Below are 15,470 nucleotides of genomic sequence, written 5' to 3' on the forward strand. Positions count from 1 at the left end.
CCATTACCTCAGATAGTGATATATCAGCCCGTGGGGGGCTGTTAAACATTGGGGTGGCCGCCGCAGAAGGTGGGACCGCGTAGATCTTAGAAAAATGGTCCACCCATGCAGCTCCGGAGATGGTACAATCTATTGGGGTCGCGACCTGTCCCGCGCAGGTCTTTGACCGCGGCCCAAAAAATATCTCCCCTACCATGGGCAGCAGTTTGTACTAGCACCTCCCAGCGCTCCTCGAGAATCTCCTCCTTCCTTCTCCTAATGGCTAATTTATATCGTGACCTAGCGTTTTTTACATCAGTCGGATCCCTCGGGCTAGCAGATAAGGCTAGTCGGAATTCGCGGTTGGCCAGGGAACACTCATGATCAAACCATCCCTGGTCATCCGTCAAAGCGCGCAAAGGAATCATGAGCTGTGCACGGAGGGCTGAGCCGATCTTAACAAAATTATCTACTACCCCGGTATTGGGACTTAAATCGGACAAGCACGTGAGGAAGAGAGCAAAATTGTCTCTAATCAAGGTCTGTACAGTCGTCAACACATTAATACCCTTCCATTTTAATCTAAGGTTATTTGAGCTTAAGGAAAGGTTCCTAGCGCCACATTCCTTATTATAAACCGGTCGATGGATAATCTTTAAACTGATCTTGATAGGGTTATGGTCCCCTTGGGTCATTGGAATTACCTTGGCCTCACTGATACAATCTGTCAGGCCAGGGGATATAAAAATGTAATCAATGATTGAAGAACAATCTCTACCTCTGAATGTTGGCACTAGGGGGACAGTGGGAAAGCGGTCCATAACATTCTCCAAATTGTGTGTATTCAAGAGAATAGTTAGTTCCACGCCCCTTTGGCACCCCAAGCCTGAATTACAATCCTTAGGAGTTGGATAAGCACCGTTTAATTTCGCATTAAAATCGCCACCCAATACAATGCCGGAGGTATCATTAAAATCATCCCTGGCCTCCAGGGTGGTGATAAAATTAAAAACGTTCCTAAAATGTATATTAGGTAGTGAGCTAAAATCATTATTATAAAAGTTTACTAAGAAAAAGCTAGTTTTCTGTTTAAATAATATAGCCTGGAAATTCTGGTTGTTTGTTGGTATGACCCTGGAAGAGCCTCCAGCAGAAATGTTAATCCAGATAGATAAACCTCCAGAAGGGCGGCCCATTCTAGGTTTTGCGGCGAGAATATTATGGCACTGAAACCCATTAACATGGAGGTTGACCGTTGCCCATGTCTCCTGTAACATAATTATATCTTGCCTCTGAATAAATGTAGTTTTGCTTCGGAATGTGTTGGGTTGGTATTAGTCGTATCTACTTCAGTTGCAAGTAAATCCCATCGGTACACAAAACATCCCCTGCCTGTTCAGATGCCACAGTGCTTCATGTGTACCTCTGTGCGAGCGATTTACTCATGTCTGCTTGTACCATTCTCAGCAGCATCTCTCAGCCCTAACCAGACGGCCCTCAGTCTATCAGCACATGCCTTTGTAATGTGACCAGCGTTTCTCTCACATTCAGGCACCCCTGACTTCCTCCTGTGCTCGAAGGCCTTCCTCGATTTGAAGTTTACCGTCTTTTATTGCAGTATTTACAAATTCTAAAACCAATTCACCCTGGAAAAGCTGTGGAATAAGCTAGTGGAGCCGGTGGTCTTGGTCATAGTTTTACAATTTATAGCCAACCTAACACAATAAAAAGTATACACGTATTGCTTTTGCTCATCATGGTCCTGCTGCCTTGAGAAGAATTTGTCTCACACACAGAGCCCTCATTACCACTGCTTCCGGATGTCAGTCAGGTCTTAGTGACTGACCTGCATATGTAAAAACCTGAAATGGAGTACCAAACTTCTACCAGTACACCCAGTGCATTTGAGCAAAATGAAAAGATAAAAAATGCATATGACAAAAGCAAGGTTTAAGGTGAAATTAACACTAGAAACTGAGCATGGTCCTGTTGTCAAATGCTTTACTTAAAAGAACCAGGCTGACTGCCATACACAAGTTGCGTTTTGGCGTTCACATTTTGTTGAAAAGTGAGAAGTATTGTTTCGAATTGTCCTTCGTTGCCTTATTTACCGACCTGGTACCATGTACTCTTCCCTTGTATCAGAACTCAAAATGTTGTGACAGTGGCTATGGCTCCTGCTGGACCGTGCCCTCCGCTGTTTCAGCAGGTGGTGGCTTTGTTGTGTCGTTGCCATGCGGCGTTCAGCAGTCTCTGCTTTCGGTATGGCGCGCTGTCCAGTCTTGTAGTGTCTGTTTCAGTCAGGAAGGTAAGCTGCCTCCTAGGACTCCCTTTTGTTTTCCAGTCTTATGTGCAGATTCCCCCGGAGGATAGCTAGGCTGTGATTTCCACTGCTTCGACTTCTCTTCCGCAGCTAACGCGTCCGCTGGCGGCTCTTCTCCGATGTGGTTAGCTGAGCCAGAACCACCGCACACTCTAGTCACTTCTCACCAGTGCAGCTAAGCGCCCTGTGTGAAGTAACTGCGAGGCATTCACCCAGCCGCCAGCCCCAACGGTGCGGGCGCGCTCTTTGATGTTTTGTACTTGAAAAGGATAGAAGTCGTTTCTCCGTTATTACGCCGTATCCTGGCTAATCCCTCTTTCTGCAACCTAGTTGTTCTCGTACTTGTCGTAATTGCGTCATTATCCGGTCCCTCTCTCAATGTATTTTTTTTTTTTTTTTTTTTAACTTTTCATCGTGGTCTTCGTCTTATGTTCTGCTTCACAGGCTCTTATTTGCATAACCTATTGTCCGAATTTCTCCCAGATATACTAAAGCCCTCATTACGAGTTCAGGGCTGAATTCCAACCCCTGTACAAATCCATATTTACACAGGGATCGGAATTCCGAGTCGCCTGATAATTCACACCCCTGAAGTTTTACCCTGAGAAACTCCACCAGGTCAAATGTGCTGAAATATATGGGGGGGTGTCGCAAAACATGCGTAATTCAGTGTGTTAAAAACTGATTTCGCATGCTATGCCTCGTTTTCCGGCTCAAAACAGAGACTAGGAGAGATTTCCCACAAGTGGTAATTGCCTTCCCGTCGGATAAATTGTATTTACCTCGCGTGATAAACAGCCCGCCCTATTCCGACAAACTCGTAATGAGGGAATGAGAGGGTCATTGGCTCAGCCCGGAGGACTGTTTATTTCTGTCCTCCCGTTTGATTCGGTGCCATTCTCCACCTATGAAGGCTACATTGAAAAATACAAGGGAAGTGTTTTACATCTCGTAGGTACACAGATGATCACATATTACATTGTTGTTTTGTTTTCTGTTGTAGCTGGCTTTTTTAATTGTTTGGTTACAGCTCACATTCAGCAAACACTGGACAAAGCAATGTTGGTCTTTAAAATGTGTCGAAAGCGAACTGCACTTTAAAGCCAATTCAAGTGCCCTTGCCAGTTCTTGTTTTTAGTCTGGGTTTCACCCAAGTCGCCTTCCTGCGCTTGTGGTTTTAAGCGGCATACTCGTACATCCCCGCGGTTTCTTTTTTTTCCCATCTATACATTTCCTGCCGCGCCCTCCCACTCGACCCCTGTTCGCGGGTCCTCGAGCCTCTCAGCAGCGTTGACAGGAAGCTCTCGCGGCAGCTGCACGCGCGCTTCACACCGTCGACGTGACCGCCAGTGGTGGCCGCCCGCCACAACCGGCTATGGGCTCATTCCTCACTGTCATGTCGAACATATTTTTAGTTGGCAGCATTACCGTACTCGGGTACACGAACAGACGACTGCATGTGCTCAAACATCTTTGTTAATGTATTTGCAGAGAATTGAGAAGCGTGTGTTACATACTTTAGCTGTGTGGTTCCTTTTTTGTTTTTTTTGTTAAGTTTTCTTGAGCCAGCTACTTTTGGGAATCGGAGATAGCAAGCACTAATGAGAACCGCAGTGAAGCTCGCTTCGTTGTGCATAGGAGACCAATCGACCTCTTCTCATGGTGGTTTTAGGCAGTTGCCAAACTTCGTGTTCTATCAGATGGGCACAGATGGCAGTAATGACGTTGGAGAAGGATTGGTGTGTCACGGGCTGGCACGTGTGTGCTAGTTCGTCTTGTAAGTTGTGAACGCTATAGATTTGGCACCTATAGTTTTTGTTTTGTGTAGTTATTATTGTTTGTCATTGGTACAGCTTGGTAAATCTCAAGTGAAGGCTGTTGTCCTCTCTTACTATAGCAACCCTCCATTCTGCCTCAGGTCCTGGTGTCTGATAGAGTGCAAGTGTTGTGTCCCGATTTCAACAGTGTGTATACAAGGAGCTCAGGCTCGTGCCGAGGAGGTGTCTCTGAAGTGGTGATGCATTTTACCATAGCCCAACAATAATTTAGTTCACTTAACAATCGTATATAATCCCAGCAACATGCAGTGGTGTTTATGGCTAAAGCACCTTTGATTCCATGGCATGCTTATGTTTCCCAGAGTCCTTCATTTATCCTCTGTCGCTTCCCTTTGTGGATCTGTTTCAGCTTGCATTTTGAGATGAGACCGGCCTACGCAGCATTCGCTCTACATTTAACGTCAATATTTTTGTGCCAACCCATTACTGCACCTTGACTGTAAAGTACTGTTGGGTGAAAAGTTCATTTTTAATGTTTTTTTTTTTTCTTTCGAAAACACTTAAAACTTAGCTAACAAAGTGGTGAAAGTTAATTAATTAATGTTCTGCAACTGCTTTCTGACCCTGGCAGTAGGTAGTCAACTATACCATTGACTTTCGAAATTATGGCGTCTTTTCCTCTAACATCTGTATTAAAGTTAATTCTTTCAAACCAGAATATGGTTATATTGTCCTTACCATAAAAATAATGTAATGTACAATCAATCTATGTGCATATTTTGTCCATCTAATTCTGCACCCCACAGAATAGCAGCTGCCAGATAATCCGGTCTACTGCCAAGTAAATCACTTGTGAAGCATTTATTAAATAGAAATAATTTACCAGAATGTTAGATTTTGTGTAAAGTGTGTTTGATACCAGAAACTTGTAGAATCCTATCCTGTTTAAATTGTAGTTTTCTGTTTCTTTCTTGCCCGCCTCACCGCAATTGAAAACCCAGAGCCTACTCATTTCACGTGACCGCAGATGGCCAGATGCAGCCGGTACCATTTCCTCCAGACGCCCTGATTGGACAAGGAATCCCACGACACGCCCGTCAGATCAACACGCTAAATCACGGGGAGGTCGTATGCGCAGTCACCATCAGCAACCCCACGCGGCACGTGTACACGGGTGGCAAGGGATGCGTCAAAGTCTGGGACATCAGCCAACCTGGCAATAAGAGCCCCGTCTCTCAGCTGGACTGCTTGGTACATACATATGAACTGATGCATTGTCATTTCTCAGTTTAGTGAGAATAGCTTGCGTAACTAAAAATGTCCAATATTATCTACGTAACAACCAGTCAGCCATTTTTCATGATAGAACACCCCTGAGTCAATGCACAATCAAAAGGGGAGGGAGAGGTGTGCTAATTTTTGCTAATGGGCGTCCACATTCTAATTGGCGTTTCTTCGCAAATATGGTGAAAACGTTATAAGCGAAAAGCAATGTAACCTCAAACTTGTCTCTATCAAAGATAGTCAGCCTTTTTGTCTGTCTTTGTCAACAGTCATGACAATTCCTTTAGATTTATAGTTTTGTTGCTTTTACGCAATTATTGAAGCAAAAAAAAGTATGTGTCCTTTAGTGAGATTCTGCTTGGGATTCTAAGTTTTGGGTGAAATCTCATGATTTTTAGGGCACTTGTGGCGTGTGCAATCAGTAGGTCTTTTATGCAGAAGAATATTTGCTGCTGCGCTATACTTCCTGTTGTTTTTTCATTGTTTGTAGTTGCTTCTACTGGTAGTAGTGAATGTGTATACCAGTGCACTCTTGCCTGTTTTAAATTGCCCACTTCTATCTTCTGCTTGGCTATTTTGGTTGCACATTTGATGCGGCTTTGCTTAATTATATAACTGATAAATCCAGTGTAATAGATTTAGATTAACCATGCCAGAGTCCTACTTTTATAACCTCGCACAGCCATTGTCTTGTTTTGTCAAGTTGGGATTGCAGAGAGCAGAAATGCCTGAAGCGAGCTCTTGAAGAATTTTTTTTTCCTCCTTTAGTTTTGGTATTTACAAAAGGCGGTGGCTGCAAACTTAGTTTACTTCTTTTATTTAACTTGGCACAATGAAAGTGTATTTGTTCGAGATCTATTCAATCAGGTGTTCACATTCTACCTTTCAGAAAGGTAGAAACTGTCCATAAATAGTGATCTGAATCCTTCCCCCCCCCTCCCCCCCCAATGTTGGAGTGTAGCTTTAGGCTTTCAACAGTCTGTGTTCTGTGGTTTCATAAACTCAAAAGTAATTTGCATTTTGATTTTCATTGACACAGAACAGAGATAACTACATCCGTTCGTGTAAATTGTTGCCTGATGGATGCACCCTAATTGTTGGCGGGGAAGCCAGCACGCTTTCCATTTGGGACCTGGCAGCTCCGACACCCCGTATTAAGGCAGAGCTGACGTCCTCCGCTCCGGCCTGCTACGCTCTGGCAATCAGCCCCGATTCCAAGGTCTGCTTCTCCTGCTGTAGTGATGGCAACATTGCAGTGTGGGATTTACACAACCAGACGCTGGTCAGGTGGGTTATGATTTTTTGTTTGCAGTGTTTGAGTTAAATTTCATGTGAGTGTATTTCCTGCTATTTAGTTTTTCTTCTGACTTACACTCCTAAAAAACAATTTCTAAAATGGAAAGCGGTACTAAACACTATGGTGTGTGTGTGTGTATATATATATGTGTGTGTGTGTGTGTGTGTGTGTGTGTGTGTGTGTGTGTATGTATATATATATATATATATATATAATTTTTTTTTTTTTTATCTCCTACTTGGAAGCTTACATTTGGATAGTTTAAAAAAAAAAAAAAAAGTATTCCACAGATGCCCTGTAATTGGTGGAAAGAGGGCAGTGTTGTATGCCTTTGTTGCGTTTTTTGTATATGGATGTGTTTTGCAGAAGGGATGGCATAAACGTTGTTTCAGAAGTTGCTGCAGCTCCACAAACTTAATCCACTGCCAGTCACATACCATTTTCATGTATTTTGCCTGTGCTGACATCCAGAGGTTAAGTGTATTTTTGGATACTTAAAGCTGGTGGTGCTGCACAGGAATGCAGTTCAAGTACTAATAGTGTGATCGGTTATTAATCACACATGACCCTTATTGGTAGGCTCCATTTTCGGGTGCTGCACAGTTTAGGGTGCTGCACAATTCCTAAAGCTGTGTAGGTCTTCAAGTTAACCTCCTACTTTGTCCAGTAATCTACTCAAACCATTTTTAATGGGTTACATACAAAAATGCGCCATCTCTGTACATCAGTTTTCAACTTGTATGTTCAAAGTGAATCTAATGTAATAAGGACAACCTCCAGTCAGATAACCTTATTAATTTGTATAGTTTGGCAAAGGACTTTAAGGAAAACCACACGAATCAGAGTGTTACTAGGGACACAGATTAACAAATTAATACGCGTTTATCAATTGTTCTTAGATGGGTGAGTTGAGGAGTTTTGCCTTTCATCTAGGCAATGTCTGTATTTGCTTTTGTTTTGGAAAGCTGACATTTCTATGTCTCTTGCATTTAGCACAATTGGAGACCTGGTCCAAGCGGGATTTCTGCATGCATGCTTGCCTCACTTTTTAGTTAGAAGAAATTCTACATGGCGGAATTATCTTGTCTTGTCACACTGACAGTCACTCCTCAAATTTAATTTCAAGGGTCGAGAATTAGGCCTTGGCAGCATCTGTTAGGCCAAGTATTGACTGCTTTGATATCTTTGGAGGATTGACTTGAAAAGTTGATCGAGATGCTCAGGTAACCTGTTTGGCGTGGGACTGGCAAAGCATGATCTGTTTACACTAGGCCTATTACTATACATTGTTCCGGTTCACAGCGGAAGCAAAGTAAAATCTGCGTAGTGTTTTCACGAGTTTAATAACTCAATTGATCATTCTGTTCTTTCATTGGACAAAAAGCGTTTTCCATTAAACGCCCAAACTTGGTTGAAAAATCAAGTTTCTGGCTAAATCGCTAGGAATATACTCTTAATAAGTTAATTGGGGTAGCAGTTCTGAGTGAATGATGTATTTTTTTTTTTTTTAGCTAAGCCCAATTTCCTCTTTATTATGACAGATTCTTCCAAGCAGAGTTAATTTCTTAGATACAGGGTATTTTCATTCCTTAGCAGGGATTGGATGCTTTGCAAGCTGTTGACTTCAGATAGGCCTCAAGTTCTTCAATATATCCTAGAGCTACTTATTATTCCACTTCGAACAAATTTGTGCTGTTCTACCATAGACTTTTGCAATTTCAGTTTGCATTCCATTGTGGGATACCGCTGGGTTTATTTTGGGCATAGATTCCGAAGTTTTGTAAAAAGATTAACAAAAGTAACTGCAATAAGTGTCTACAATCAGCGCAAATGTTGTTAGTGTTATTTCTAAAAAAAGATATATATAGATTTCTGTAGTGGTTTGTGTGTGTTTTTTTTTTTAGTTTATTATTGGTGTATTTTTTTCTGAGAGCACCCTCACACTTTGGGTAGCCCAATGAAGTGAGTAGTCTGCCTAGAGATCGACATGTTGATGAAGGGGATCTGGACCCCCATTGTTGCTGCTTGTGAGCTGAAGCGGGGATTGTGCTCCTCGTTGCTGGTAAAAGCCTTCGTCCGTGGCCTCCAGTGTATATTGATGGCCGTCTCCAATGTGGCCGAGAGCCTACCTTCAGCTCCTGTTCATTGGGTTCTGTGTCAGCATAGTTTTACACAGCATATAGGGGAAGTTTGCCAATGATTGGAAGTTGTATCCTTACTTCTAAACTGAAGGTGGACAGTTTTTCAGTGAAATCGATGTATAAACGTAGTCATTCAGTAATAAAGACGATGAGAATCTTGGGCACCCCTAAGTTCAGCAGTTTAAGGCTGAGTTGTCATTGCCGATGACGTTCCGCCAAAAAGAACGGCACCACTTAATAGACCTGCCTTTAGCTGCCCTTTCTTTGCATCACATCCAAACCTCTGCAGACTAAGATTGTCCGATTATCAGAACGTGTTATGCGAGTACTCGCAAACATTTTCCTGGGGGCCGAAAAGTTTGATCTTTGGTGTGACCGAGGACTGCATTGATGCCAGCGACCAGGAGGTTACGTTAAGTGGGTGCAGGGTGATCATAGCACATACATCTAGCTACTTCACTGAACTGCACAATGCAGAAGCAGAAAACCTGGCATGAATCCCAGCCTCTCCACTTGACCACATTTTGTGATCCTGGGCAATTGTTTTATTTCAATTTCCCTTTTTTTCCCCTTTAATATCACATATAAGAGGACCTCGAAATACATGACTTCATGTTGCATGCTGTACAAAACCTTCTCCTGGTTTTGGATTTTATCACTAATGGCATTGTTGTCAGTCAGAGTGAGGGTGGAGCATGGACGTTTCCAAATTCAAGTTTGAAAACTATCACTTGTGAAAAATATGCTTCTGAAAGCACTGCTATAATCTGATTAACTAAGGTGAAACGATTCTACAAGTCCATGAAAGTCTTTTAAAAATTCAAAAAGTGTATCATATCTTTACATGTGTGCTGTCTCTAAAAATGAAGGAGCTTCTAAAGTTAAGGGCTGCGTTTCATCCTTTACTTAACTGCAAACTTGGGCTGCTGGGCATAAATTGTGTAAGGCGAATCTTCGCCACTGGAAACGCCTTAGGTCCTCGGCCATCTTTACAATGGGTGAGGTTTTATGTCTTTGCCAGATGTCGCATGTGTGTTTAATATTCACTCCTTCCAACTCCTCACAAGAGCACAGAGAACCTCATTAAGGATTGGAGTTGAGGCAAGAGTCGCTCTTTCTCTGATATTCAACAGCATGTGTGTAGACTGTAGATACATTCACCACTGGGTATCAGGAGGCATCTCCAGCCTTTTAGACCTGCTGCTTAACACCTGCACTGTTGTCGGGTGTGCACTTCCCAGTGCACACTACGGATGCTGATAGAGTAGGTCGGATGTCCTGCTTTTGAATTCCACCGCATCCACCCTGCTAGTGTTCCACGGCTGAGCCCTAGACGGCTCCTGTAGTAGTGATGCTCCCGCCTGGGCCCTCAGCTGAAAGGCTGCTCTTGCGAGTGCAGTGGGACCCGGTGTCTCACGAGGGGGAAGAGAAGGATCTGTTTGTTCTTGTTCCTCAGAAGACCTCGAAGAGATGACACATGTAGGCCGAGTCCAAAACTAACAACACATCAGTGTTTACCTTGAGCGCTGGCAGGAAATCATTATTCCGTCTGTTTGTTTTATCAGGCAGTTCCAGGGCCACACGGACGGAGCCAGCTGTATTGACATTTCAAACGATGGCACCAAGCTGTGGACGGGAGGCCTGGACAACACGGTGAGATCCTGGGACCTGAGGGAAGGACGCCAGCTCCAGCAGCATGACTTCACGTCACAGGTAAGCCACCCCCCTGGATGTCTGCGCGCCTTGTTTGCACTGCACCTTGGCCTTGTTTCCAAGCTCGGCTCCAGTCAGCGCTTAATAACAAAGCCGGTTCTAAGAGGAAAGCACACTCTGGAAAGTCAAATATTGATTTTCATATTTCATAATGGTTTGGAAGTCGTACATGTTGAGGCTCACCAAAAGCAAACACTGCCAGCCTGCCAAATCACTTGCATCTCGTCCTTTTTAATCTTCTCAGCCGGTGATTCATCAGGAGTTATTGTTTTATTTTGCCTTACACTAGTATGAATTTCAGACAGTGTGCACATTTCCCAGGGGTCGGAAGGAGTTGCCCCCGTGCACACTAAAGCGCCACCCACTTTGCACCATGTGAGGAATCTTATTGTAATCACATGTTGGTTTGCTTCTCTAGATCTTCTCGCTTGGATACTGCCCGACCGGGGAATGGCTTGCGGTGGGGATGGAGAGCAGTAATGTCGAAGTCCTGCATGTAAACAAACCAGACAAGTACCAGCTGCATCTGCACGAGAGCTGTGTGCTGTCCCTGAAGTTTGCCAACTGTGGTAAGTGATAGTACATGGTAAAACCGACTGTAGTGTGCGCTGAAGTAGCATTTGTGCAGAGCTGCCATTTGTGGAGAAGTGTGGCTCAATGGTTAGAGCGGCAGACCCTGATGCAGAGGTCTGGCCAGGGACCTGGGTTCAATTCGCGCCTCGGCGGCTCTTGGATTCAATTTCCCCGGACCTGATAATTTTCGCCTCGGTGCCTATTCTAATCATGGGTCCCACTGTGCAACTCTGGGCAATAGCTTGCTTAATCTCCACAACGGCCCCCACAGCGCTAGGATGCCTGGCTTCACCTTGGGGGTGCCCAGGAGTGGACATCTCACAGGAAAACCAGGAAGGGTTCCACAGCGGTATGAATACAGCACTACGAGACCCCTGGGTAGAAGTGCGCTATATAAGTACAAATACATTTACATTTATCTCTTGGGCACGGCAAGCATTGTTTCTAATGCAGGAAGTGTGCTGCTGGTGATGGACAGCGAAAGCAACCAATACTGTTCGTTAGAATCTGAATTTCCTGCATGCTGATCCCACCATGTTAAATACTGCGAGCATCCTTGCTTGTTTGTGGGTGGCGTTTGGCAGAATGACATATTATAGAGATCACCCATGCCGGAGTCCAGGTGGAGGATGCTGTATGAGCAGTAGGGCCAGATGCATATCAGACTTTACAGCTAACCACTATGTAAAAGAGTTCCATTTAAAAAACATGTGTATGCATTTTGTATCTGGATTGAATGTCTGTATTTTGTTTGTTGCAGGTAAATGGTTTGTGAGTACTGGTAAAGACAACCTCTTGAATGCCTGGAGAACGCCCTATGGAGCGAGTATATTCCAGGTAAGATCAAGGACTACTGCAGTAGCTACAATTTTTTTTTTAAATGGCTGTGTATGAAGGGTGACTGTATACCGCCCCAAGTTATGACCATCCTGAAGAGATATCTTGAGATTTTCGACCCTGTGTTCTACCAATCAGTGTTGTTGAAAGGCAGTGAAGTTTAAAATAGGCATATGAGCGCCTCCAGTGCCTGCACTGAGTTGTTGGAACCCTACGGATCAGTGGATGAAGGCCCACCTACAGGCAAAAACCGCAAAACCAGGGGGGCCAGCAACACCTGCTTAGTAGCTGCGTTTGCATTGCTAGAGGTTTGTGCTATCCTGGCTATCCCGAGAGGTGGTCGCAAAGGATCCTAACATGCAGTTCAAGATGCCGATTAAATAGCTCTGAGGATTGTGGTGTATTATATGGTATGGTTGTGCTACCTTAGTGTAATACACTTGCAAAACTGTCTTGGGTCCAGTCAGACTCGTTTGTAAAACCATTAACCTTGGGTAGCAGTGGCTTTGAGCAGCAAGTCTTAAACAAGGGATCTAGTGTAAAGCATTTACAAGCAACAGACAACAAAGTCACACAATACAAAACAATCCGACACCAATTTATAAAACTATATTATATCTTGGCGAAATCCACTGGAGGGTTCCGGAGATATAGATTTTTAAGTAGAAATTAATTCTCCGCTTTTTAGTCTAAAGCACAAACAAGCAATGGTAACCGTAAAGTTTAGAAAGTTGTGAAAAATTTGAAATAGTTATGTTCGGCTACTTCGGCCTGAGTAGAGCAACCAAATCTGACATGGAGATGGTTGGAAACAGGGTAGCGTAGAGGGGATCAAAGGAGTATATGGACAGTCACCTGGTCACCAAGTCAGTCTCTAGTCCAGTTCCACACTTTGCATCCACACCGCCATAGGCTTCTTCTGAAAGTTTACTGAATCCTAGTACTACGGAAAGTAAATAGTGTAGCACTTCTCGGCATCATTTGATACTTTGGAAATCAGCAAGGGCCATATTGTCAAGTAGGCTCTGGTTCCCTCTCAGCAGTAAATCTAGTGTTTCTTTCGGAACACCCCCTCTTCTGGTGGTCACGCAGTTTCTGACTCCAGTGGAATATTGGGCCGGGCTTTTGCATCCCACTTTAAATTGCAGGATTCTTTCATAAGCTGTCCTTCAGAATTGCATCCAACACTTATGATGTTCTTAACCAGGTTAGGATATAAAGTGGAATTTGTCTGTAATTTTCAAATGTTTTTTGGTGTATGGTGAGTGAACATCTTGCTAACCTTGGAAATGCAGGCTTTACTCGTTCACAATGCTAGCTCAGAATATGATTGTAGGACTGTTGGAAGTCCGTTATTGTTTTGCTGACTTGACATATGTATTTAGTACAGTTCGCTAATAAACATTACATGTGACCAGTTAGTTTGCTACTAATAACTCTTAAGTATTCATTCGGTATATAATTTTTATTCTGAATGTTTTTTTGTTTTTTTATTACCACAGTCCAAAGAGTCTTCATCTGTGCTTAGCTGTGACATCTCCGTGGATGATAAATACATTGTCACTGGATCTGGGGACAAGAAAGCTACAGTTTATGAAGTGATCTACTGAAATTCGGGGATCTGAACATTTTTTATGTTGAACTGGGCCAAAACTTTCTCACTTTGCAGAAGTAGAAACATTGCGTCTTATAAAGGAGATTGAAATTGGCATTCAAACCTGAGATAAAAAGAACACGGAGTATATAACCAATGGACTTAAAGGAACCTGCTATGATTTGCCTGAACCGAACAGTGCAAAACGAATGGACATGTTGCCGAACTCGCTGTCTCGGGCACTCGGAAATGAACTTTTGATGAACATTGGATTTGGGATTTTCTGTGAACTTCTGCAGACCTTTACCATACCTGAAGATATGGGATTATGTTTCATTTACTTTCAGTTCAACTTGCCTTCTGTCCTTCGTAGAGCAGTAATGGTCTGCAACGAACTTGTTTTCTGGTTTTTGCATCATGTGATAATGTTCTTGTATTTTTGTTGAAGGTCAAATATTTTGTACAAATTGTAAATATATTTGGTTAATTGCAGTAAAGGTTTTAGTACAAGAAGTTGTCATTTTCATACTGTAACACATTTGACTAATGTGACAAAAGACCATATATACTTTGAATATATGGCAGCAGCTTTTTTATCTCATGAATGTATGTATTGTGAGAAATTTTCAGCCCTGTCTATTGAGCAGTCACCAAAAACAAGGTGGTGGTAGATAAGTTTCTCCCCATTCTGTGCTCCCTGCATCCAAGGTACCTCCCTCTTTATACTCTTGCTGTCTATCCTACCCAAATACGTCAGCAGGTATTCTCTCAACCTGTGGGTGTCTCTGCCACATAGTGGCGATAATATAAACTGCTTCTGTGGTTCTTTAGGGCTTTTACCCATCTTTTGCTGGGCTAAGCCCTTGTCTTCATTTTGAGCAGAAATTTAGTGGTTCTCCCATGGATTCACATCATTTACCGGATGTTCTGGGTCGCAAAAGGGAAAGTGAGTGCAGCATATAGAATAGAGAAAGAACCCGAATATTAAGACGGTGCAACAAAACTGTGATAGCAAATACAAAGATATGTATGAAAAACACTGAGTTGAAAGAGAAAGGGAAACGGCTGACACCGAAATAAAATGTGAGTAAAAGAAACCACAATTGCTGAGGAATAATAATGCTGAATGAGATAAGAAATACATAGCTAGAAAGTAAACATTAAAGCGAGACAATGGAAAGAAATTGATCAAAAGAAAGGAAAGAGATAAATGCCAAAATATGTGGCAAAGCATGGGAATATCACGATGAGAGAATCTAAAAGCGGATTGACAAAGAACAAGGGAGGAATGAAGCTATCCAGGCTAAGTTTACTAAGGAAGTAAGCGGATGGAAAGACTTAAAACAATCAGTGTACCTAAGGATTGAAAAGGTTGATGACGGTGATTGGGGATGAGTGTGAAAGAAGTATTGAAGAAATGTGAAAGACGTAAAGGGGGAAATGGAGGTAGGGAGGAAAAAAGTAGATTTGATATACCATTGTGATAGAGAGATGGATGCGAGGAGAAGCAGAGAGCAAGGTGCATCTGAAGGAAAGCCTGAATTAATGAGAGATTGGGTAAGTGAAACTTGTAGAGTTGTGGATTGAAGAGTAGAGAAGGAGGGATTGCTTTGAAAGTGGCATTGGGTGAGTTAGGGACTGAGCAAGAAAGCTGGCAATGAGAAGGAAATACATATATCATTTGTGGTCAAAGGTATGGATGAAGGTGAAATGGAAAATGCGTGGACTAGAGTTGAGAGTATTCAAGATGTGCATGTGAGTAAATTGGCGAGAAAAAGAGAAGCATAACAGGTGAACCAGGACAGATGGCGATAGAAGTGAGATAATAAGAGATGGTGCTAGGAGGCGAATTGGGAGAAACAGTGAACAAATTAGATCGTTGAGAGGTAAAAAATATTAGGAGAAACGTGTGGGAGCAGCAAGTGGTAAAGGTTTTATTAAAGTCACGAGG

The 15,470-nt window shown here is 42.9% G+C and overlaps 1 protein-coding gene across 8 annotated transcripts in view; it reads left to right on the plus strand.

Annotated features, from left to right (window-relative positions):
* The window catches only part of LOC146866091 (transducin-like enhancer protein 1), a 136,216-nt gene extending 122,187 nt beyond the window's left edge, over positions 1-14,029 (plus strand). For all 8 annotated transcript variants that reach the window (XM_085633200.1, XM_085633214.1, XM_085633189.1 and 5 more), the window contains 6 exons: positions 5,082-5,331; positions 6,404-6,651; positions 10,368-10,515; positions 10,934-11,084; positions 11,849-11,925; positions 13,428-14,029. In XM_085633200.1, coding sequence (XP_085489326.1) covers positions 5,082-5,331; positions 6,404-6,651; positions 10,368-10,515; positions 10,934-11,084; positions 11,849-11,925; positions 13,428-13,535 — 982 coding nt within the window. In that variant the 3' untranslated portion in view covers positions 13,536-14,029. The remainder of the gene's footprint in view (positions 1-5,081; positions 5,332-6,403; positions 6,652-10,367; positions 10,516-10,933; positions 11,085-11,848; positions 11,926-13,427) is intronic.
* The last annotated feature ends 1,441 nt before the right edge of the window (positions 14,030-15,470 follow it).

The sequence above is a fragment of the Triturus cristatus genome, chromosome 2_1 (assembly GCF_964204655.1).
Source record: "Triturus cristatus chromosome 2_1, aTriCri1.1, whole genome shotgun sequence".
NCBI classification, from domain to species: domain Eukaryota; kingdom Metazoa; phylum Chordata; class Amphibia; order Caudata; family Salamandridae; genus Triturus; species Triturus cristatus.